At 36.1% G+C, this 23,607-nt stretch overlaps 3 protein-coding genes, 1 non-coding gene and 1 pseudogene across 6 annotated transcripts; all 5 read right to left on the reverse strand.

Annotated features, from left to right (window-relative positions):
- On the reverse strand, nt 1–3,414 carry LOC133871220 (probable aldo-keto reductase 2). The gene is made up of 5 exons (XM_062308622.1): nt 3,117–3,414; nt 2,837–3,037; nt 2,334–2,506; nt 2,143–2,245; nt 1–531 (listed from the first exon to the last, which is right to left on the reverse strand). The coding sequence occupies exons 1-5, from the start codon at nt 3,333–3,335 to the stop codon at nt 193–195; spliced, it is 1,035 nt and encodes a 344-aa protein (XP_062164606.1). The 5' UTR covers nt 3,336–3,414; the 3' UTR covers nt 1–192.
- A 6,501-nt stretch (nt 3,415–9,915) lies between these two features.
- Nucleotides 9,916–11,692, reverse strand: LOC133871275 (probable aldo-keto reductase 2). Of its 2 annotated transcripts, none has more exons than XM_062308685.1 (5): nt 11,284–11,690; nt 11,008–11,208; nt 10,729–10,901; nt 10,544–10,643; nt 9,916–10,405 (listed from the first exon to the last, which is right to left on the reverse strand). In XM_062308685.1, exons 1-5 carry the CDS (start codon nt 11,503–11,505, stop codon nt 10,067–10,069), a joined length of 1,035 nt encoding a protein of 344 aa, XP_062164669.1. In that variant the 5' UTR covers nt 11,506–11,690; the 3' UTR covers nt 9,916–10,066. The 2 variants fall into 2 exon arrangements, with proteins under 2 accessions (XP_062164669.1, XP_062164677.1); XM_062308693.1 differs by having other exon boundaries at nt 10,271–10,405; nt 10,492–10,643; nt 11,284–11,692.
- A 5,050-nt stretch (nt 11,693–16,742) lies between these two features.
- LOC133859008 (small nucleolar RNA Z247) lies at nt 16,743–16,881 on the reverse strand. Its single transcript, XR_009898675.1, has one exon. It is a non-coding gene; the product is annotated as a small nucleolar RNA Z247 (small nucleolar RNA).
- A 1,233-nt stretch (nt 16,882–18,114) lies between these two features.
- LOC133866236 (IN2-2 protein-like) lies at nt 18,115–18,801 on the reverse strand (annotated as a pseudogene).
- A 1,923-nt stretch (nt 18,802–20,724) lies between these two features.
- LOC133871258 (probable aldo-keto reductase 2) lies at nt 20,725–22,485 on the reverse strand. Of its 2 annotated transcripts, none has more exons than XM_062308664.1 (5): nt 22,157–22,485; nt 21,872–22,072; nt 21,617–21,798; nt 21,429–21,531; nt 20,725–21,237 (listed from the first exon to the last, which is right to left on the reverse strand). In XM_062308664.1, exons 1-5 carry the CDS (start codon nt 22,376–22,378, stop codon nt 20,899–20,901), a joined length of 1,047 nt encoding a protein of 348 aa, XP_062164648.1. In that variant the 5' UTR covers nt 22,379–22,485; the 3' UTR covers nt 20,725–20,898. The 2 variants fall into 2 exon arrangements, with proteins under 2 accessions (XP_062164648.1, XP_062164658.1); XM_062308674.1 differs by having other exon boundaries at nt 21,617–21,789; nt 22,157–22,483.
- Nucleotides 22,486–23,607: the final 1,122 nt, after the last annotated feature.

The following is a 23,607-nucleotide window of genomic DNA, read 5'->3' on the forward strand; positions in this document are numbered from 1 at the left end:
TTGAGTTGAACATCGCAAACAAAGATCTTATTACTGAGCCAAATATCTGTGTTCTGATCTTCAAGAACCATCATAACACTCTAATAGAACATATATTATTCCGAGCAGTCAAGATCTCAACACACTTCAAACATAATATTGACAAAGTCTGATGGGGATTCAAGTTATTGAGACGCAACAAAAGGCCTGTGCTTATGCAACTTTCCATGAAGAAGGTGGAGGAGTTTCAGAAGTCTTCCAAGTTGCAAAGCCATCCATATATCTATCACCCTTAACACCATCCCCTGAAGCAAATGATTCAAGTTCAGCCATTTCTTCTGGTGTCAGTTTCACAGACAAAGCCCCAATGTTCTGGTCGAAGTTTTCAATCTTGGTGGTTCCTGGAATGGGACACACATCATTCCCTTGGTGATGAACCCAAGCCAGTGCTAGCTGTGATGGGGTGCATCCCTTCCTCGTTGCCATTTCATTAACACGCTCAAATACGATTTTGTTATGCTCCAGATTTTCAGGTTGGAACCTTGGTAGAGACTGCAAGCAGTAAATACATACATCAGCATTGAGATTAAACTCACCAACTAAATGATAAGTATACCCACCCTTCTAAATACTTACCGGCAATAAGAATGAAAAATCATTAAGTATATTTCAAGGAGGCAGTGTAATTCATGAAGGCAATAATTTTTTAAATTTCATAAATTCATGAAGGCACACACTTTAACATTATCCTGTAACTTAGCGATTATGGCCCTAGGCATCCACAGCTGCTATAACCTGGCTTAATTTTTCCAACACTGAAGGATGTTAGCACATAAAACAGTAATTTGTTCAAATACACAGCGGAAAGAGATTCAACTAAATCAAGCAATTGCTTGTAAGCAAAATATCATCTACATATAATATCAGAAAGATAGCTTTATTCCTATTGACATTAAGGTATATATACTGATGAACAAGGTTCTCAACAAACCGTATGAGGTAATATGCTTGTGATACCATCATCAGAGGTGAGGCTCATAATGCATGAGTACTTATACTCCCCATAGCCAGTTTACGCTGAGTGTGATTTTGGCATCTTGGCATCCCATGCTTACTTTATTTGGGTCGGTTAGTATTATGTGTCACTGAAGAACTTTCATATATTACATCACCAATGTGAAAATTTAGGCCCTCTAAGACAGTTTTAATATTCTTTGTTTTTTTGTCTTTGTAAATCTCTATGCCAATGACATAAGAGATTTTATCAAAATGCTTTATTTCAAAATTTTAGTGAGGAAATTTTTAGTTTCATGTAGAAAACCTAGATTATTGTTTGCAAGCAAAATATCATCTACATATGAGACAAGAAAGATAACTTTACTCTCACTGTCCTTTAGTTATATATACTGATCAACAAAGTTTTCAATAAAACCGTATGAGGTAATAAGCTTGTGATACCATCAATTGAGGTGAGGCTCATAATAAGTTTGCAAAATCAAAAGGAGTTGATGGGAAAATCAACACCTGAGGACGTCTTTTATTTCATGCATAATGAGTTAGGACGAAAATACCATCACAGAAAGGAACTAAATATTCTGATTGGCTATGCGAGAAGTTAAGGTGGCCCACACTCCTACACATTCACAATGAGCACTAGACAAAGTAGACATGCACACCAAAGTTTTAGCAAACCACAACAAACTATGACTACTTGGATATTGTAACTACTGAAGAAAATTGTGAGCACAAGTTAAGTTTTATCTAGAAAGTCGACTACTCTATGAGGTCATTAAAAAAAAAAAAAAAAAAGCATATTGATCTTGTAAGGTCCGTTAAAGCATCATTTATTTTAAAAGCTTAATCTGATAAGAAATAATAAATTTAATGATCATTTAATTAATATTTCAATATTTACCCTCATGTGTGAACTAGACAACACAGAGAATATTTTTATTGAAAATGAGGATCAAAATTCAAACTTAGGAGCTCAGTCTGATACAATGTTAAAATATCATTTATCCCATTTAACAATGTCAACCACTGAGCCAACAGTTCCTTGTGAGTCAGAATACTCATAAGTGCAGCAATGATGCTATAGAACTGTTATTCTAAATGATTGCCTATTTCATTTTCAAGCTCAACATTTGCGGTAGATGTACAAACCTTTCGGAAGTCATCGTTGGAAAGATTTTCAACAGACTTAAGCCCCGACGAAAAGAATCCTCGTCCTAGAGGACTGTATGCAACAATCCCAATGCCTAGCTCCCTGAAAAATTGGGGGAATAAAATTAAAATTTGGACTTTAATTGTTCTATAACCTCAAAAAAAAAAGCAATTGTAGTTTGATGCATCACCTGCAAGTAGGAATTATTTCTTCCTCCACATCTCTTGTCCACAAAGACCACTCAAGCTGCACAGCTGTTATTGGATGAACTGCATGTGCTCTTCTGATGGTCGAAGCAGAGGCCTCGGACAGACCAATGTACTTTATTTTGCCTTCTTCAACTAGTTTCTTCAGTTCCCCAATCTATACATCATACAGAATAGAAGAATTAGGGGTGCTAAATTGCAAGCTTCTTGAAAATTGCAAAACGAAGCTAAATTTTTTTATATGAACAAATTGATAGTCTTCAAAATATGCCGATGGAACTCATAGGTTGAATTGATTGAAGTAGAACAAAAAGGCGAATAAGGGGTTCCCAAATTGTTTTGCTTGTGCTCCTAAAAGTAATTGCAATTATATCACTATACGACAACACAGTGATACCATGATTTTCATCCTGTACTCTAACCAGACTAACCTATTATGGAAAACAATCACTGTGCTTGACAGAGGTAAAAGATGCGAGGAACAAACCGTGACTTCGATGGGAACGCGGGTGTCGATGCGGTGCTGGTAGTAGAGATCGATGCAATCCAATTGGAGGCGCTTCAAGCTGGCCTCACAGGCCGCTCTCACATACGCTGGATCGCCACAGATCTCTATCTTCCCGTCCCCATAGCTAATTCCGAACTTGGTTGCCAATTCCACCCTATCTCTCACCCCTCCCTTCAAAGCCTGCTGCCCAAGAAACGAAATCTAAGACCAAACGAACGAACAAGCAAGCAAGCAAACAAACAAACAAAGGACACGGGACCTTTCCGAGAAGGATTTCGTTGGTGAAGGGGCCGTAGATGTCGGAGGTGTCGAGGAAGGTGACGCCGGAGTGGACGGCGTGGTGGATGAGAGCGATCATGTCTTGTTCTGGCTTGGGAGGGCCATAGAAGGCGGACATGCCCATGCAACCCAGGCCCTGTGCTGACACCTCCAGTCCCTGTGAACCCAGCTTTATCCTCCCCACTCTTCCGGCCGCCATTTATTTCTTTCTTTGCTTTCTACACCAACAGCAGCAGAAACCCAAGTTGATCGATTAGAAAGGATCTTGCGAAAGCTGTAACAGCGATTGGTAAGTGGCAGCGGGGCGGGGTCAAAGAACTATCCCCATCGTACGTACGTAAGGACCTACGTCAGCCAATTATATTAGATTAATGCCACATATCCTCTGGTTTCCTTTTCTTCTGTTCTTCTAAAATTAAAGTAATTATAATTACATTTAAATTTATAATAGATTACTATTAAATTTGGATTCAATAATAAATTACTATTAAATTTTGATCAAATAGTAATTTTAAGAGTCACATTAATTTTAAAAAAAATTTCTGAATATCTTTTTGATAAGATTTTTTTAATAGAAAAATGATATCTGTCACAAGTAATGTTATATATACTCTCATTTTTTCATACTTATTTCTCTATACCTTTAGGTGGTGTGGTTTTTAAAACTATTATTAGTTTTGATATGAATTTTTATTGAATTTTAATTTAATTGTAATTTTAAAAGTTATCAAAAAATGTGAATAAGTGAGAGTGTATATAACATTACTCATTTGTCACACCATATCATAACTATTGATTTTTTGTTTTTATTTAAATAATAACACAACATAAATTGGTTAAGCTCTAGTTTTGTGATATCTATTTTTAAAAAAATACATAAAAATAAATAAATAAAGACAAAAATGATGAATAATTGTGTTATGAAGTAGCCAAATATCATTGGCTTTTGGATTCGAAGCATAACTCTTGTATATGAGACTTTGTGAACACATAAATCTAATCGTTTGATCTGTCCTAACACAAGCATCCAGTAAATGGGGCGACATTTGAAGCTTTGAGGGCGATTGAAGATAGGACAAATGAAGGAAGCTCCCCAACAAAAATATTTTTATAATATCTATAGAGGGGTGTGTTTAGGGGCAAAAATGCGAATGCAATTATTAGTAAAATTCGCATCTACATAATGCAGTTATCATTTATATAAGTGTTCATATCATGTGATTTTTATCCGCAGTCACGTGCTTATTGAATCTATTAAATGCGATTTGTTTTAGGCCTTGACGATTCATTTTGGGCCTTGTTATAGTAAATACAAAAAATGCATTATCTATAGTTGAACACTATTATTCATATATATTACACTTGCTAATTATTTAATTTTGTCAAGAAATTTCTATCATACATTATTTAACTTCTTGCATCATCTATTTAATAATTTGTAAAGGGAAAAAAAAAAAATTAAGAAACCACTATCCACATATGAGATTATACCCAAAATAAAAATTTAATTTTACATATCTGATTCATAAGGTAATTGAACAACATGATTCTTTCTATGCCAAAAAGCATTTGAAATGTTAGCACAAATATCTGATTCTATTTTTTCTTGAAAATTTTTAATTTTTTGTTTTAATAAAGGATCCTTTAATTGTTCTTCTATTCTTTTGTGTTTTAAATCTTGTCTTAAGAACATTATTTGTTTTTCTTTTCTGCTTCTTATTTGTTTATTAATATCTTGAAATATGGAAATATCTTTTAGTATATTAATATCTTTAGTCATTGGTGGTAAAATAAATTTAAATAGAATTTTCTTTCCCATAATTTCAGTACTAATTCCTTCTTCTGTTTTTATAAAAGGATCAAGTAAAGCTAAAAAAGGATTTCCTAATATTATTCTAGAGGTAATATCTTTTACTAAAATAAACGTGGTTTTAAAACATATTCCATCATTACATATATGAGCATTAGGTATTTTATATTCTATATTTAATCTTGTTCCACTAGCTTAATGTAATTTTTCAGTTGTTTTTTCATAATATTTTGTAGGTATAATTCCTTCTTGAATACAATTCATATCTGCGCCTGAATCTAATAATGCTATGGTTGTAATTTGAAATTCAGCATTAATAATTAAAGTAACTTCAACATACCATTTTTGAAAGATTATTCTATCTATAAGATTAATGAATAATTCTTTATCTATTGAATCATGTTTAGTATTATCATTATTTTTGATTTTATCATCCTGTATAATCTTTTTGGTATGCTGTTCTTCTGATTGTAATGTTATAATTTCTTGTACTAATTGTTCATTAGAGATCTTGAAATTATTTTCTAATTCTTTTATCTCTTGTTTTATTTTATTAATTTCAAATTTTAAATCTGGACCTGTAGTAGGATGTTTCTCTTGTTTAAATCTTTTAGAGACATCGATAAGATTATAATTTATGTCATTAGCAATAATCTTCTCTTTTTGAACAATTTCAGATAAGTATTTTATTTTTGTTTCTGGATCTTCAATTTGATTTATTAATTCCAATATTATTATTTCTTCTTTTGTTATAGTATTTATATCTTTTCTACACGCATTTTTATTATTGTAGAAACATAATCTTATTTTATTATTAAAATATTCATCATTTTGAGATATAATATTGTTATTATTAATTTGTAATAATTCTTCAGGTTTAGATAATACATCTAAGAGTTGGGATTTAGCTATAAGTTTTTTATTTTTTATTTTGAAATTATAATAACTAATTTGACCAAATTTGTAATATAAAGTTTTAGAACTTTTTGTCTTATAAGGTTTGTATGATCTTATCTTCTTTTTATGAAACTTATACTTGATGGATGATGCTATTAAAGAAATAAAACAATTTAGAAAACTATTTTGATAATTTAGAAAACTATTTTGATAAAAAGATCCTAATTCTTTTTTATCATATTTCTTATCCTTAAAATGATTTGTTAATCTTAAATCATAAATCATACATAAATTTAATTCTATATGTTTTAATACATTAATAATTCTTTTATATATGCGACTCATACAATTTATACAATCATTGTGACAATTATTAAATTTTTCTTTAACCTTATGGGCAAAATAATCTATAAATCTTTCTTTCCAAAAGGGGATTCTATTATTCATTTTGATTAATAATTCTAGAAAAAAGACATCTTTATACCGCTTAAAATCTGTTGCAGAAAGGTATTTTAAATGTTTTAAATTTTTATAAATATTTTTCTTATATCTTAAAACATCTTTTATAGACTGATTTGAAACAATATTAGATATTTGATAATCTGATTTATTAGGACATTTATAAACAATATTCGTTATTATCATTATATTATGTAAGATATCTGAAATTTCATATTCTGATAAATCATCTATATTCCAATTATGCAAAACATTAACTATGTAAACATTTCTTATATTAGCTTTTAATCCTAATTCTTCAAATTGTATATCAGGAGGTTTAGGATACCAATTATGAATTATAGAAGTATATGTAACATAATTTCCTTTATGATTATTCCTAAGTATTATTCCACTATCATTTCTATTTTCTAAAATCATTCTGTTTAGATCTAGATCTTTAGATCGTAACTTATCAATGACTAATTCTGTTTCAGAATCTTCTTGTGAAATTTCCAAAATTTCACTATGATTAGAAGTATACACATGATTTTTATTCTCTTGATTTGGAATTTTAGGAATTTCTTCTAATAATTCTGTATCATTTATTTTAAAAGAAAATTGTAAATTCGGAGGAGTTTCATATAATAAAAGTCTTTCAGTTTCTTTTTCTTGATTTTTAATTTTTAATGGATTTATATGATTTTCAATTCTGCTTGATTTGTTATTAAAATCTTTTATACAAGTATTTGGAAAATCATTTTGTAATGCAATATTATTATCAGAACTATCTTTCATAAGAGAAGAAATAACTAATTGTGATTCTTTATGAATAAGGCTTAATGATTCATTAGAAGTATTTTCTTTATGAATAATTTTATTAGGTAAAGGACTAATTTCATTAGGTGAAGGATTATTATTCATATTTTTATCATCATTAAGACTTATTACTTTAAGAGGAGAAACAATTATTTGTGATTCTAGGTGTGTGGGGGATGTAGATTCAGAAGGAGAGTATTCTTTAATGATTTGACTATTTTCAATTCTATCTGTGGTATTATCTTTTCTAATATTAATCTCTTCATAATTATGCTCAAACCAGGGGAAGAAATATATATCTGTTCTTAATTCATTCATATGATTATACCATCTAGTTCTTATATTATTCTGTTCTATTTGTGAAAATTTAGTAAAAAACCATTTTCTCTTATCATCATTTTCAGGAGACATAAAATATTTTCGTATTTTATCTTTATTTATTTCATAATTTCTATTTAACTCATCTCTAATTTTCATCATAATTTCAAAATCTTTCATAACTCTATTCTCTCCATTATTTCTGACGTTCCTTTTATTACTATCAACTAAAGAAGGCCTATGAGACCTAGAGGAAGAGTTCCTAAAGGTTGAATCCATCATTTGTTTTAATATTCTAAGTTTTCAATAATCAATACGAACTCTATCGGGACCACTGCCGGGACCACCCTAAACGCTCTCCTGGCTAACCGGGCTGACCAACGGACTCACGCTAAACCAACGCTAGCAGTTCAGACCTATCCAAATGAATCAAGAATTATTAGAATATTGCAAAAAAGAAATCCAAGACTTATTACAAAAAGGTCTAATAAGGAAAAGTAAATCTCCTTGGAGTTGTTCAGCCTTTTATGTCCAGAAAAATGCCGAATTAGAAAGAGGAGCCCCTAGATTAGTTATAAATTATAAATCTTTAAATGAAGCTCTAAAATGGATAAGATATCCAATTCCCAATAAAAAAGATTTACTTTCAAGATTATATGATGCTACTATATTTTCAAAATTTGATATGAAGAGTGGAAATTGGCAAATTCAAATAGATAAAAATGATAGATATAAAACTGCTTTTACAGTCCCTTTTGGACACTATGAATGGAATGTCATGCCTTTTGGATTAAAAAATGCTCCTAGTGAATTTCAAAATATTATGAATGATATTTTCACTCCTTTTTCCGATTTCTCCATTGTATATATTGATAATGTCTTAATTTTCTCAAAATCAATAGAACAACATTGGAAACATTTACATACTTTTGTCCAAATCATAAAGAATAATGGATTAGTAGTTTCACCTACTAAAATTAGTTTATTTCAGAATAATATTCGTTTTCTTGGTCATAATATTGTTCAGAATACTATTACCCCCATAAATAGGTCATTACAATTTGCAGATAAATTTCCTGATGAAATAAAAGACAAGAATCAGTTACAAAGATTTCTAGGAAGCTTAAATTATATTTCTGATTATTATGAAAATCTTAGAATCATTTGTAAACCACTTTATCAACGATTACAAAAAGATCCTCCTCCTTGGTCTAATCAACACACAGAAGTTGTTAAGCAGGTTAAAAAACATGTTAAAGTCCTTCCTTGTTTAGGTCTTCATTCTCCTAATACTTTCAAAATTGTTGAAACTGATGCCTCAGAAATAGGATATGGAGGTATCCTTAAGCAAAAAACTTCTAATTCAAAAGAACAATTAGTCCGTTATCATTCTGGCATATGGAATACTGCACAACAAAATTATAGTACTATTAAAAAAGAAATTCCAGCGGAAATTCTACAGAAAATTCCTCAACGGATTCAATCCGGATAATAATAATAGTATGAAGACTTTTTGAAGAATCATTTATGAAGATGCATTATGAGCCGTATTATTTTGAGATGCCCTTGAAAAGATGCAAGACATTGAATGAAGACAACTTTGATGAATGATATCAGCCGACACAAGAGACAAGAGAATCAGACTCTATTTGAATATTCTAATAATTTGTTACAAAGGGGAGAAGGTAGGATACTAGTTTCAGCTCCAAAAAGCTTCCACCATTTATCAAACCATAGAGACAAATTTTTGATTTCATGAATTTTATCAAAGGTAAAAAACCAAGAATGTTGATAACGATTATTCTGAAGGAAAAAGGTATTATACCAAGCTTTTTGATAATCAAAATAATTATAAGTTTGAGGAACAAATGGTTGAGTAAATCTTTTTCCTTGCCAAGGGTTATGACTCCACTGAACAGGAGAAAGAACATTTTTAATAGTGCATTTGGAGAAAGCAATCCTTTTATGATCAGGATCATATTTGCAAGGGGTGTGTGATATATATATATTGTAAAGGGTATGCGGAATAACCGCAACCGAATGCAAACTGCTATCTGCATTCGAATAGTAATTTTTGTTAACCACGAATGTAGATTGTGGTATTCCTAGTGCCTAGAGTATCAGAACAATAAAACAAATTAATGGTATATAATATTTCTTGACAGTAATGCATACATATTAAATATGTGTTTTATTATGCGGTATTTTGAAGTAAGTGTATGCGTGGTTCCAAGGCTTGGATTCCCAATTCAACCAAACCACTGAGTAGCTAGGCCGGCCCTGACAGTTACCACTCACCAGATCATCTCATTCAACAGAAAGCTTGGTCCTTCACTCCTTTGTGGCTTTGTCTATCACGGCCGGCCTAGTATTCAATGACTTGGTTGAAATCAAATGTTGAAATCTATCCCGTCCATTCTTTTACTTTGTGTCAAACTTTAAGCTTAATTACTTTGTGTACAATTTCTCTGCAAACATTGGATATCGCAAACAAATATTTGATAACTGAACCAAACCTGATCTTCATTAAAAATAACATTCTAATAGAACATAAACTATTCCGAGCACAGTTCTTGAACGTACACAACGCACTTCAGTTATAATATTAATAAAGTTATTGAGACACTACAGCAGAAAGCCAGTTGTGCTTAAGCAGCTTTCCATGAAGAAAGCGGTGGAGTTTCAGAAGTCTTCCAAGTCGCAATTCCACTAGAATATCTATCACCCTTAACAACGTCCTCTGAAGCAAACGATTCAAGTTCAGCCATTTCTTCTGGTGTGAGTTTGACAGACAGAGCTCCAATGTTTTGATTGAAGTTTTCAATCTTGGTGGTTCCTGGAATGGGACACACGTCATTCCCTTGGTGATGAACCCAGGCCAGTGCTAGCTGTGATGGGGTGCATCCCTTCCTCGTTGCCATTTCATTAACACGCTCAAATATGGTTTTGTTATGCTCAATATTTTCAGGATGGAATCTTGGTATCAACTGCAAGCAATGACATGAATACAACATACATCAGCTGAGGTACGGTACGTGTTGGTTCATATATATTGAGTGTAATTTTAGCAAACCATTGAGCATCTAGAATGTTGACTACTGAAGAAATTTAAAGTATGAGGTCACCAGCAACTGATTGTTCATAATCTTTTCAACAGCCTTAATCCCTGACGAAAAGAATCCTCGCGCTAGAGGACTGTATGCAACAATCCCAATGCCCAGTTCCCTGACAAATTGAAATTTGGATTTTGATTATTCTCGGCTTGACAACCTCCAAAAAAGGAAATGTAATTAATTGATCGGTGCCTCACCTGCAAGTAGGAATAATTTCTTCCTCGACATCTCTAGACCACAAAGACCACTCAAGCTGCACAGCTGTAATTGGATGAACTGCATGCGCTCTTCTGATGGTCGAAGCAGAGGCCTCGGACATACCAATGTACTTGATTTTACCTTCTTCAACTAGTTTCTTCAGTTCCCCAATCTGTAGTAGATCATACACAAGAAAATAATTGCTTAATTCATCCTGTGGTTTACAAAGGGTAGTCTAAGTACGGGGGATGAGCGGGTAAAAGATGCGAGGAACGAACCGTGACTTCGATGGGAAGGCTGGTGTCGACGCGGTGCTGGTAGTAGAGATCGATGCAATCCAATTGGAGGCGCTTCAAGCTGGCCTCACAGGCCGCTCTTACATATGTCGGATCGCCACGTGTCTCCCACTTACCGTCCGCATAGCTAATTCCGAACTTAGTTGCCAATTCCACCTTCTCTCTCACCCCTCCCTTCAAAGCCTGCGGCCCAAGAAATGAAAACTAAGAACAAAATAACGAACGAAAAAAAAAAGAAAGAAGAGAAGGACATGGGACCTTTCCGAGAAGGATTTCATTGGTGAAGGGGCCGTAGATATCGGAGGTGTCGAGGAAGGTGACGCCGGAGTGGACGGCATGGTGGATGAGAGCGATCATGTCTTCTTCGGGCTTGGGAAGGCCATAGAAGGCGGCGGACATGCCCATGCAGCCGAGGCCCTGTGCTGACACCTCCAAGCCCTGTGAACCCAGCTTTATCCTCCCCACTCTTCCGGCCTCCATTTCTTCCTTTCTACAAACAACAGCTGCTACTACCACTACCACTACCACTACCACTACCACTACCACCTGCTAATAAAAAAGGCTCTTGCGAAAGGTATACGAGAGAGTAGTTGGCGAAACGAGGGATAAATAGAAGCAGGAGCCGGCAATTGGCGAAGACTTCCGATCCCTATATCGTAATCACACTTCTAACGTAAGGACTTACGTCAGCCAAAAGATAATGGTCCGTTAGTTAATTATTTTTTTAGATAGTGCTTTTTATATTTTGGTTTGAAATTATGAACAATTTTTCGTGTTTTGTAAATTTTTTTTTTATTGATATATATATATATTTTTTTTAAAGAAAAAAAAGGCGAGCAACTCATTATATTCCGAACATCTTGATAGGATTATTTTTTTTCTTGCTAAGAAGCATAAAAAGGTGAACGCTTAGCTTTTTCAACACATAAAGCTAAGCGTTTAAGCCTAACGCAAGCGTCCAATAATCCTATCAAGAAAGAGATTATCAAATATATATGCTCCGGCCTACACTATAGTAGCAATAATTTGTTTTGAGAAGTGGTACGTTTACTCTAAAATGCACAATTTTTATTTTTATTTTTTTAAAGAAAATCTATAATAAATTCCTAGACAAAAGTGCAATTTGAAATCATTTTTTTACTTTTTAAAAATCAATTTTTGCTACTTAAAGTTTTTTTCGAATTTGAAATCGGTGCTTCCATAATTTTTCTGTCCATTTTCGCAATTTTAGTTAATGTTACGTCATGTTTTTCGTTACATCATCTTAAAATATTATTATTTTTATTATATTATTTAAAAATTTAAAATTTTAATTTTATTAAAGGGGTGACACGGCAGCCGCCCCAAACCCACATTTTCATTTTTTTAAAATAATATTTTAAAATAATGTGGTGAAAAAGCAGACGTGGCACAAATAGAAATTTCAATGTGTGCTTTAATATGCCCCTTCAATCTCAGCGGAGGAAGGCAAACGTTGAGATTGTTTCGTAATTGCAAAAAACGTGCTGTAGGGAGAGCTTTAGTAAACAGATCTGCTAACTGTTCTTTGCTTGAGATAAACTTGATGATAATTGAGCCATTAGCGACCTTCTCACGAACAAAATGCACATCAATCTCAATGTGTTTCGTTCTGGCATGGTAAATTGGATTTGCCGTGAGGTAGGTTGCTCCGATGTTATCACACCATAGAGTTGGGGGATGACGAAGGAAGACTCCTAGCTCCCGTAATAAGGATTGTAGCCATGTAATTTCTGCAGTTGTATTAGCTATAGCCCTGTATTCTGCTTCTGTGGAAGACCTTGATACTGTGGCTTGTTTTCTGGAGCTCCAAGATATTAGATTGGAACCTAAGAAGACACATAATCCACCTGTTGATCGTCTGTCGTCAGGGCAACCTGCCCAATCGGAATCGGAAAAGGCTTGTAAATTAGTAGATGAGTCCTTTCGAATTAAAAGTCCCAGAGACAACGTCTGCTGTAGATAACGAAGTATTCTTTTGACAGCACTCCAATGGTGAACTGTTGGTTTGTGCATGAATTGACAAACTTTGTTGACTGCAAATGAGATGTCAAGTCTCGTAAGTGACAAATATTGTAAGGAACCTACCACACTGCGGTATAGAGTCGTGTCCGAGAAGGAATCGCCATTAAATAGCGAAAGCTGAGCAGTGGTGGACATTGGAGATGCCACCGGTTTGGCTTTGTCCATGTTCGTCTTCTTGAGAAGGTCAGTGATGTACCTCTGTTGTGAGAGAACCAAGCCTAAAGGAACTCGTATTGCTTCTATTCCCAAGAAAAAAGTGAGTGGCCCAAGATCTTTGAGGGCGAAGTCACAAAGCAGTCGTTTAATTAGCTGGGCAATCATAGAATGGTTAGGCCCAGTAACCAAAATATCATCGACATAAATTAAAATGTAAATAAATTCTGAGCCCATATTGTGAATAAAAAGAGAAGTGTCAGCTTGTGATCGACGGAAGCCCATTTCATTCAATGTAGAGCTTAAGCGTGAGTACCAAGCTCGTGGGGCTTGCTTCAAACCATAGAGAGCTTTGCGAAGGTGGCACACATGGTGAGGCTTCAACGGGTGGATAAAGCCTGGAGGTTGAGTCATGTAGACAACTTCTTGTAAATCACCATGCAAAAAAGCAATTTGCACATCCAACTGTCGAATGGGCCAGTTATTTGTCACGGCTAGAGAGAGGACTAAGCGGATTGTGGTTGGTTTAACCACTGGGCTGTAAGTCTCGCCAAAATCAATACCCGGTTGTTGATGAAAACCTTTTGCGACCAATCGGGCTTTATATCGATCAATTGTGCCATCTGACTTCCTTTTTATTTTAAATACCCATTTACATCCCACTAGATTCTTGCACGGGTTTGGTGGGACAAGGGTCCAAGTGGCATTATGCATGAGCGCACTGAATTCATTGCTCATAGCATTTCGCCATTCTGCAAACCGAGATGCCTGTGAATAACATGTTGGTTCTTCAGCCGGTGGACACGTGATGGTCACCAAAGCTTGAGTTGGGCCATGAGTGATATTTTCCTGAATATCCTTGTCATGCTTAGAAATATTTGAATGAGTCAACATACATTTTTGTTGTGATTCCAAGGCTTGACTTGGTCCACACGTGATGATGTCCTTGGCCTTCTAGTTTTGGTTTGAAAAATTGTGCTTTGAATGAGTCAACATACTAGTATTTGATGAAGTCACGTGGGCTAGCTTTGGAGGAGACACGCAGTCCATGGAAACCGTAGGTTCTGTTGCAGATAGAGACGTGAGGTCTTTGTCTAGTGTCTCGGTAGAAGCTAAGAGCGCCTGATGTGAGCCACGTGTGATGAATTCATCATATTTGCGTGTTGGTTTGGAGATGTGATGGCCCTGTTTACTAACCTACTTCCCCTCCCCTCCCCTCTCCTTCAATCATTCTTTTCTGTTTGTGTCAATACGGCTGATAGACTACTGATTGGTTGGATTCTCAACATTTTACTTTATTCCCATTTTACCCCCAATATTTCAGTTTATTCCCTTGTTTTTGTTCTTCACATTATTAAAATGTTGAGGGTAAAATAGGAATAAGATAAAATGTTGACTTCTTGAAAAAGCAACATTTATTTCTATTCCTATTTTACCCCAACCTTTCAGTTTTTTTCTTTTTTTTTTTCCCTTTTTTATATTCAAAGACAGGGGTAAAATGGGAATATAAAATAAATGTTAAATTTTTTTGCAGACTTCTCACTTTTCGGAACTGACACAAACAGAAAAGAATGATTAAAGGAGAGGAGAGGGGAGGGGAAGTGGGTTAGTAAACAGGGCCGTTGTTTCTTGACCGGGTGAGCATCGCATGGGTTTGTGGTGGTGCTTGAGCTGGCACGGTCAAATTTGCTGTTGAAACACTCCTCAAATTTGCTGTTGAAACACTCCTCAAATTTGCTGTTGAAACACTCCTTTCTTGACACGTTGGTGGAATAGTGGTATTGTGGTCCATATCTTGAGGATCAGATTCTCCAGGAGGCATGGAAATTACCCGAATGTTTTGCGGGAGATTGAAGAAGCACTGTGTACCTGCGAGTCAGAGCTATTGGAGGGAGCAGCAAAGGGGAACAATTGCTCGTCGAAGACCACATTTCTTGCGACGTATATTCTTTCGGTGGATAAATGGAGACACTTATACCCATGATGTTGTGGGCTATATCCAAGAAAAACACACATTTTGGATCTGTAATCCATTTTGTGTTTATTGTATGGCCGGAGATGCGGCTAGCAGGCACATCCGAAGACTCGTAGAAATTTATAATCTGGAGGACGATGGAATATTTTCTCAACAGGGGACATATTCTTTAGCACTGTTGTTGGCAGTCTGTTGATGAGAAATGAAGCAGTGACAAATGCTTCGTCCCAATACCGTCGTGGAATGGAAGAGGAAGCAAGTAGTGCAAGGCCGGTTTCCACAATTTGTCGATGTCGTCGTTCTACTGTCCCTTGTTGTTGATGGGTATATGGGCAAGCCATCCGATGTAAAATGCTATGGGTGGACAGATAAGGAATCAATATCTGAAATTCTCCTCCTCCGTCAGTTTGAATTGCTTTGAGTTTGCAAGAGAAAAGTCTTTCAACATGAGCAAGAAATTTGATAAATACTGAGTAAACATAAGATTTTGCTTTAATCGGAAATAACCAATGGAATTTACTGTAGTCATCCACAAATGAAACGTAGTAGCGATTTTTATTGACTGATAATGTGGGTGATGGACCCCAAACATCACAAAATACTAATTCAATTGGAAAGTTTGAAACAGATGGAGAAGAAGAAAATGGAAGACAATGACTCTTGCCTAATTGACAAGCGTTGCAAACTGAAGTGGATAGCTTGTTGGAAGAAACAGGAAGTTTAAATCGGGAGGTTACTTGCTGGACAATTCGGGTAGAAGGGTGCCCAAGCCTTTTATGCCACTGATCCGTTGAGGTTCTTTCACCAATGTAGGCAGCAGGTGAAGAGTGGTTTGTTGCAGAAGGGATCAGAGGATAAAGTCCATCTTTACTCTTGCCTTGTAGGAGGATAGTCCCGGTTGCTTGGTCCTTAACACAAAATAGGTCAGAATGAAACTCAAGTATGGCATTGTTATCATGAGCAAGTTTATGGATAGAAAATAAATTTTTGGTAAGCTGAGGCACATGAAGCATATTTGGTAAACGTAAATGGTTTTTTTGAAGTAGATTAGAGGCACCAATATGTGTGATGTTCAAACCTTGCCCATTTCCAACTCTAACTTGTTCTTGTCCAGTGTACTCTTCAGATTGCAGATTCAAGTTGCGGAGATCAGACGTCATGTGATTGGTGGCAGCCGTATCTGGATACCAAGACAAATCCGGTTGGCTGGATGGTGCCACCATGTAAGCTGCCATAGAGTTGGTTTCATCACCCTGAAACGAGTGATCGAAACGACGATAACACTTGAGTGCTGTGTGTCCACTTTTGCCACAGACTTGACACATAGGCCGAGCATTTGAGGAGAAAGGCTGCTGATTTTGTGGAGGTCCACGGCCACGGCCACGGCCACGGCCACGCCCCCTGCCTCTGGAACGAGAAGAATATGAATTTCCTCTGCCAGAGTTGTAGTTGGAAGATCCTGAGCCGCGGTTGTTGTTTGTCTTTGTGACAAAATTTGCTGAAGGAAAACCAACATCCGCTGCTGGATTGTTTGCTTCCATGCGAGACTCAAAGGTCAGAAGATGACCATAGAGATCTTCAAGCAATATGGGATCAATTCGTGTGGTCACAATTGTGACAAAAGAATCATACTCCGAGCTCAGTCCAACCAGGATATACAAGACCACTTCACAATCAGTGAGTGGTTTATCAACTGCAGCCAAGGTATCGACAAATTCTTTCATTTTTTGAAAGTAATCTGTTATAGAAAGGCTCCCTTTCTTGAAGGTAGCCAGGTTAACCCTCAGTTGCATAATACGGCCCTGAGATTTGGCTTTGAAATTTTTCTCTAGAGCTTCCCAAAGAGCCCGAGATGTTGAGTTGCCTACTACTTGAGTGAGTATGGACTCAGTCAATGATGAGAGTAGGACACTAAGGATCATTTGATCCTGTTGTCGCCATTGTCGAAATGCTGGATTTGGAACCAGATTTGATGACGAGTCAGTGATGGTTTTTGGTGGTGGTGGGATACTGCCATCCACATATCCAAGAAGTTCCTGGCTTTCCAGATATGGTATTACTTGGAGTTTCCACACAAGATAATTTGTCTGTGTGTGTTTGGTTTGAATGGAATGTTGAAGAGGAACAACAGCCATGGTGGGAGCAAGTGGTGTGAGAGTAGTCATGGGGATCCGCGGAAAATGAAGGGAAAAGAAAAGAAAAGAAAAAAAATGATGACAGTGGTCAATGGAGGGGCTCTGATACCATAAAGAAACAAATAATTTCACAACACTTGTTTTGGCTTCCACACCTTTGAACGTGTGGGCTCTTGTATATTTATAAGACTTTCAGTTACAAACTATTTTATCAACAAGTCTATCTTCTATTCAAACGTAATACATTTAAATTGCAAGTCTATCTAGCTGTTTAGGAGGTTTCCATATATCGTGGGATCAATCTTGCTGTAGGAGATTTCCCATGAATCATGGGATCACCGGCTTCAATGTGTGCTTTAATAGAGAAACTGAATTTGAATTTGCAAAAAAACTTAAATAGCAAATTTTGATTTTTAAAAAATAAGGAAGTGAGCACTTTTACCCAGAAGTTTATCATAGATTTTCCTTTTTTTTTTTATTTGTTATAAGTTTAAGCAAGATATTTTATAACCGGAGAAAAAATCTTTTAAATTGCAAGCTTCTTGAAAATTGCAAAACGAAGCTAAATTTTTTTATATGAACAAATTGATAGTATTCAAAATATGCCGATGGAAGTCAATAGGTTGAATTGATTGAAGTAGAACAAAAAGGCGAATAAGGTGTTCCCAAATTGGTTTGCTTGTGCTCCTAAAAGTAATTGCAATTATATCACTATACGACAACACAGTGATACCTTGATTTTCATCCTGTACTCTAACCAGACTAACCTATTATGGAAAACAATCACTGTGCTTGGCAGAGGGTGGGAACGCGGGTGTCGATGCGGTGCTGGTAGTAGAGATCGATACAATTAATCCAATTGGAGGCGCTTCAAGCTGGCCTCACAGGCCGCTCTCACATACGCTAGATCGCCAGTTTCGCCACAGATCTCACTCTTCCCACCAGCATAGCTAATTCCGAACTTGGTTGCCAATTCCACCCTCTCTCTCCCCCCTCCCTTCAAAGCCTGCTGCCCAAGAAACGAAATCCAAGAACAATTCACGAACAAAAAAGAAAAAGAAAAAAAGGACACGGGACCTTTCCGAGAAGGATTTCGTTGGTGAAGGGGCCGTAGATGTCGGAGGTGTCGAAGAAGGTGACACCGGAGTGGACGGCGTGGAGGATGAGAGCGATCATGTCTTGTTCTGGCTTGGGAGGGCCATAGAAGGCGGACGTGCCCATGCAACGCAGGCCCCGTGCTGACACCTTCAGTCCCTGTGAACCCAGGTTTATCCTCCCCACTCTTCCGGCCGCCATTTCTTTCTTTCTTTCCTTCCGACAACAACAGCAGCAGAAACCCAAGTGGATCGATTAGAAAGGATCTTGCGAAAGGTGTAAGAGCGAGTGGTAAGTTACAAGTAGTAAGTGGTTGGTGAAGGAAGAGGATGGAAATTAAAGTAGAGCAGGGCGGGGTCAAAGGACTATCCCCATCGTACGTAAGGACCTACGATAGCCAATTATATAAAATATTCCGGATATCTTTTTGGTTAGATTTTTTTAATAGAAAAATGGTATTTGTCAAAGAGTAATATTGCATATACTTTTACTTTTTTATACTCATATCTTTTTAAATATTATTTTTAAATTATTATTGACTTTGATACGAATGTTTATTAAATTTTAATTCAATAAAAGTTTTAAAACCACCTAAGCGTGTCAATAAATTAAAATGGGTGTAACATTACTTATTTGTCATCCCATATCATAACTATAGATTTATTTATTTAAATAATAACACAACCATGAAAATTTGTTAAGGTCTAGTTTTACATTTTTTTTAAAAAAAAAATACATACAAATAAATAAATAAAGACAAAAATGATGAATGATTGTGTAATGAAGTAGCCAAATATCATTAGCTTTTGGATTCGAAGCATAACTCTTGTATAAGAGACTTTGTGAACACATAAATCTAATCGTTTGATCTGTCCCGACGCAAGCATCCAGCAAATGGGGTGACATTTGAAGCTTTGAGGGCGATTGAAGGTAGGAAAAATGAAGGAAGCTACCCCACAAAAAATATTTTTATAATATCTTTAGAGGGGTGTGCTTAGGGACAAAAATACGAATGCGATTATTAATAAAATTCGCATCCACATAATATGGTTATCACTTATAAGTGTTCGTATCATGCGATATTTATCCGCATCCGCGTGTTTATTGAGTCTATTAAATGCGGTTCGTTTTGGGCCTTAAAATTGTTATTCAAGCTTATAGCTAGTAAATATAAAAAAATGCATTATCTATAGTTGAATACTATTATTCATATATATCACACTTGCTAATTATTTTACCACGAAATTTCTATCTCATGCATTATTTAGCTTCCTGTATCATTTATTTAATAATTTGTAAAGAGAAAAAATATTAGAAAACCACTATCCACATATGAGATTATACCCAAAATAAAAATTTAATTATATATATATTGTAAAGGGTATGCAAAATAACCACAACCGAATGCTTTAAAATCACTATCTGTATCGGCATATGCAGATAGTAAGTTTTGTTAACCACGTATGTAGATAGTGGTATGCCTAGTGCCTAGAGTATCAGAGCAATAAAACAAATTAATGGTATATAATATTTCTTGACAGTAATGCATACATATTAGGGGTGGGCAAATTATTCGCCTACCGTCTACCGAACCGAATAGCCATCGACCGCCTACCGATTCTACCGACTAATTTTTGATTTGGTAGTCGATATAAAATTTTGTTTCGAAAGCTAATTCGGCGGCTGAACCGTCTTTTAAGCGGTAACCGAACCGAACCGCATTTTATTCCGACCGATTAACCGAACAGACATAAAATGAAACAATGTCATTTTAGTAAGCATGAAACGTTTGATATTATTATTATTATTATTATTATTTCTTTCATTTAAAAAAAAATACGACGCTGTTTTATTACCTATGTTAACCGATTTAACCAACCGCTTTACCGACTGCCTATTAACCACTTAATTAAAATAAATTCACCGACTCCATTCCGACAGAAGTCAGTTAATCGACCAAATTAACCGACTTAATTGCCTACCGAACCAATGTAACCCCTAATACATATTAAATGTGTGTTTTATTATACGGTATTTTGCAGTAAGTGTATGCGTGGTTCCAAGGTTTGGATTCCCAATTCAACCAAACCATTAAGTAGCTAGGCCGGCCCTGACAGTCACCACTCACCAGATCATCTCATTCAACAGAAAGGTTGGTCCTTCACTCCTTTGTGGCTTTGTCTATCACGGCCGGCCTAGGATTCAATGACTTGGTTGAAATCTATCCCGTCCATTCTTTTACTTTGTGTCAAACTTTAAGCTTAATTACTTTGTGTACAATTTCTCTACAATCATATAATATCGCAAACGAATATTTGATTACTGAACCAAATCTGATCTTCATAAAAAATCACTTTCTAATAGAGCATAAATTATTCTGAGCACAGTCCAGAACGTCCGTACTCAACGCACTTCAATTATAATATTAACTAAGTTATTGAGACACAGCAGAAGGCCAGCAGTAGTGCTTAATTAAGCAGCTTTCCATGAAGAAAGTGGAGGAGTTTCAGAAGTCTCCCAAGTCGCAATTTCACTCGAATATCTATCACCCTTAACAACGTCCTCTGAAGCAAATGATTCAAGTTCAACCATTTCTTCTGGTGTGAGTTTAACAGACAGAGCTTCAATGTTCTGGTTGAAGTTTTCAATCTTGGTGGTTCCTGGAATGGGACACACGTCATTCCCTTGGTGATGAACCCAGGCCAATGCTAACTGTGATGGGGTGCATCCCTTCCTCGTTGCCATTTCATTAACACGCTCAAATATGGTTTTGTTATGCTCAAGATTTTCAGGATGGAATCTAGGTATCAACTGCAAGCAGTGACATGAATACATACATCAGCTGAGGTACGTAGGTTCATATATAAAGAGTGTAATTTTAGCAAACCATTGAGCATCTAGAATGTTGACTACTGAAGAAATTTAAAGTACGAGGTTATTAAGATAAACAGGGACTATGTGAGCCAACAGTTACTTGCGAGATAAATCTCATCAGAACAAACCTTTAGCAACTGATTGTTCGTAATCTTTTCAACAGCCTTAATCCCTGACGAAAAGAATCCTCGCGCTAGAGGACTGTATGCAACAATCCCAATGCCCAGTTCCCTGACAAATTGAAATTTGGATTTTGATTATTCTCGGCTTGACAACCTCCAAAAAAGGAAATGTAATTAATTGACCGGTGCCTCACCTGCAAGTAGGAATAATTTCTTCCTCGACATCTCTAGACCACAAAGACCACTCAAGCTGCACAGCTGTTATTGGATGAACTGCATGCGCTCTTCTGATGGTCGAAGCAGAGGCCTCGGACATTCCAATGTACTTGATTTTACCTTCTTCAACTAGTTTCTTCAGTTCCCCAATCTGTAGTAGATCATTCACAAGAAAATAATTGCTTAATTCGTCCTGTGGTTTACAAAGGGTAGTCTAAGGGGGATGAGCGAACCGTGACTTCGATGGGAAGGCGGGTGTCGATGCGGTGCTGGTAGTAGAGATCGATGCAATCCAATTGGAGGCGCTTCAAGCTGGCCTCACAGGCCGCTCTTACGTATGCCGGATCGCCACGTGTCTCCCTCTTACCGTCCGCATAGCTAACTCCGAACTTAGTTGCCAATTCCACCTTCTCTCTCACCCCTCCCTTCAAAGCCTGCGGCCAAAGAAATGAAGACTAAGAACAAAACAACGAACGAAAAAAAAAAAATAGAAGAAGAAAGAAGAGAAGGAATGGGACCTTTCCGAGAAGGATTTCATTGGTGAAGGGGCCGTAGACATCGGAGGTGTCGAGGAAGGTGATGCCGGAGTGGACGGCATGGTGGATGAGAGCGATCATGTCTTCTTCGGGCTTGGGAAGGCCATAGAAGGCGGCGGACATGCCCATGCAGCCGAGGCCCTGTGCTGACACCTCCAAGCCCTGTGAACCCAGCTTTATCCTCCTCACTCTTCCGGCCTCCATTTCTTCCTTTCTACAGACAACAGCTCCTACTACCACTACCGGCCACTAGCAGTCTAGCACTACCACCAGCAAATAAAAAAGGCTCTTGCGAAAGGTGTACGATCGAGAGAGTGGTTGGTGAAACGAGGGATAAATAGAAGCAGCAAGCGGCAAAGACGACTTCCCTATATCGTAATAAAAGAAAAGTTATATAATCACACTTCTAACGTAAGGACTTACGTCAGCCAAAAGATAATTGTCCGTTATTTTTTTTTTTAACCATAATGCCATCTTCATTACTGATAAACCATCCAAAAGGGGAATACAAACTAAAAGCCAAATACAGATGACAAAACACCAATATATAAGCTGCAAATCTTCATTGGTGAAGATCAACAAAGCTCGAAGGCCATCGTAGTGATTAGAAAAAAAAATTCTCTACTCATAAAGCTAAAAAACCTAACTTAAAGCAGTTACTGTTACAATAGACTGCACGTGAATCAAGAAAAGAATATACAAACAACACAAAACAAACAGAAACTCAAAAAATAGACTCCGAAAAAAAGCTGCCGGGACCGGCGCGTGTAGAGCATGCGTCTTCTTCGAGAGCCCTCTCAACGACAAACGACCTTCCAGATCCCAGATCGACACTTTCAGAAGTCGAAAAAGCTAGCTTGTTTGAAATTATAAACATTTTTTCGTGTTTTGTAAATATTTTTTTTCATATATATATTTTTAATTTTCTTAGGGAAAAAGGAGAGCAACTCATTATATTCCGAACATCTTGATAAGATTATTTTTTTGAAAGCGTCAGCAAAACACCCAAAATTACATACTTATTACACGAGTCCCATGTGATACTGGATACCACCCATGTGAAGAGATATGTAATGAATATGTAATTTTGAGTGTTTTTTCAACATTTCTATTCTTATTTTCTTGCTAAAAAAGCATAACTCTTGACTCTTGTATGTTAGACTTTTTCAACGCATAAAGCTAAGCGCTTAAGCTGTCCTGACGCAAGCGTCCAATAAGCGGGGTTAAAGGCCGCGTTTATTTTCTCATGCATACATGCTTTTTAGTAGCATATTTTTCCGAGTTTGGAAAGAATTATATGAAAGAGATTATCAAATATATATATATATATATATATTAAATTTTAAACTTAATTATAATTTTTATTACCAGAAATCGCTTAGAGTAGGCACTTAGCATTTCATCTATTAAAAAAGAGAAAAAGAAAAAAAGGA

Source organism: Alnus glutinosa, chromosome 1, assembly GCF_958979055.1.
Source record: "Alnus glutinosa chromosome 1, dhAlnGlut1.1, whole genome shotgun sequence".
Classification (NCBI taxonomy): domain Eukaryota; kingdom Viridiplantae; phylum Streptophyta; class Magnoliopsida; order Fagales; family Betulaceae; genus Alnus; species Alnus glutinosa.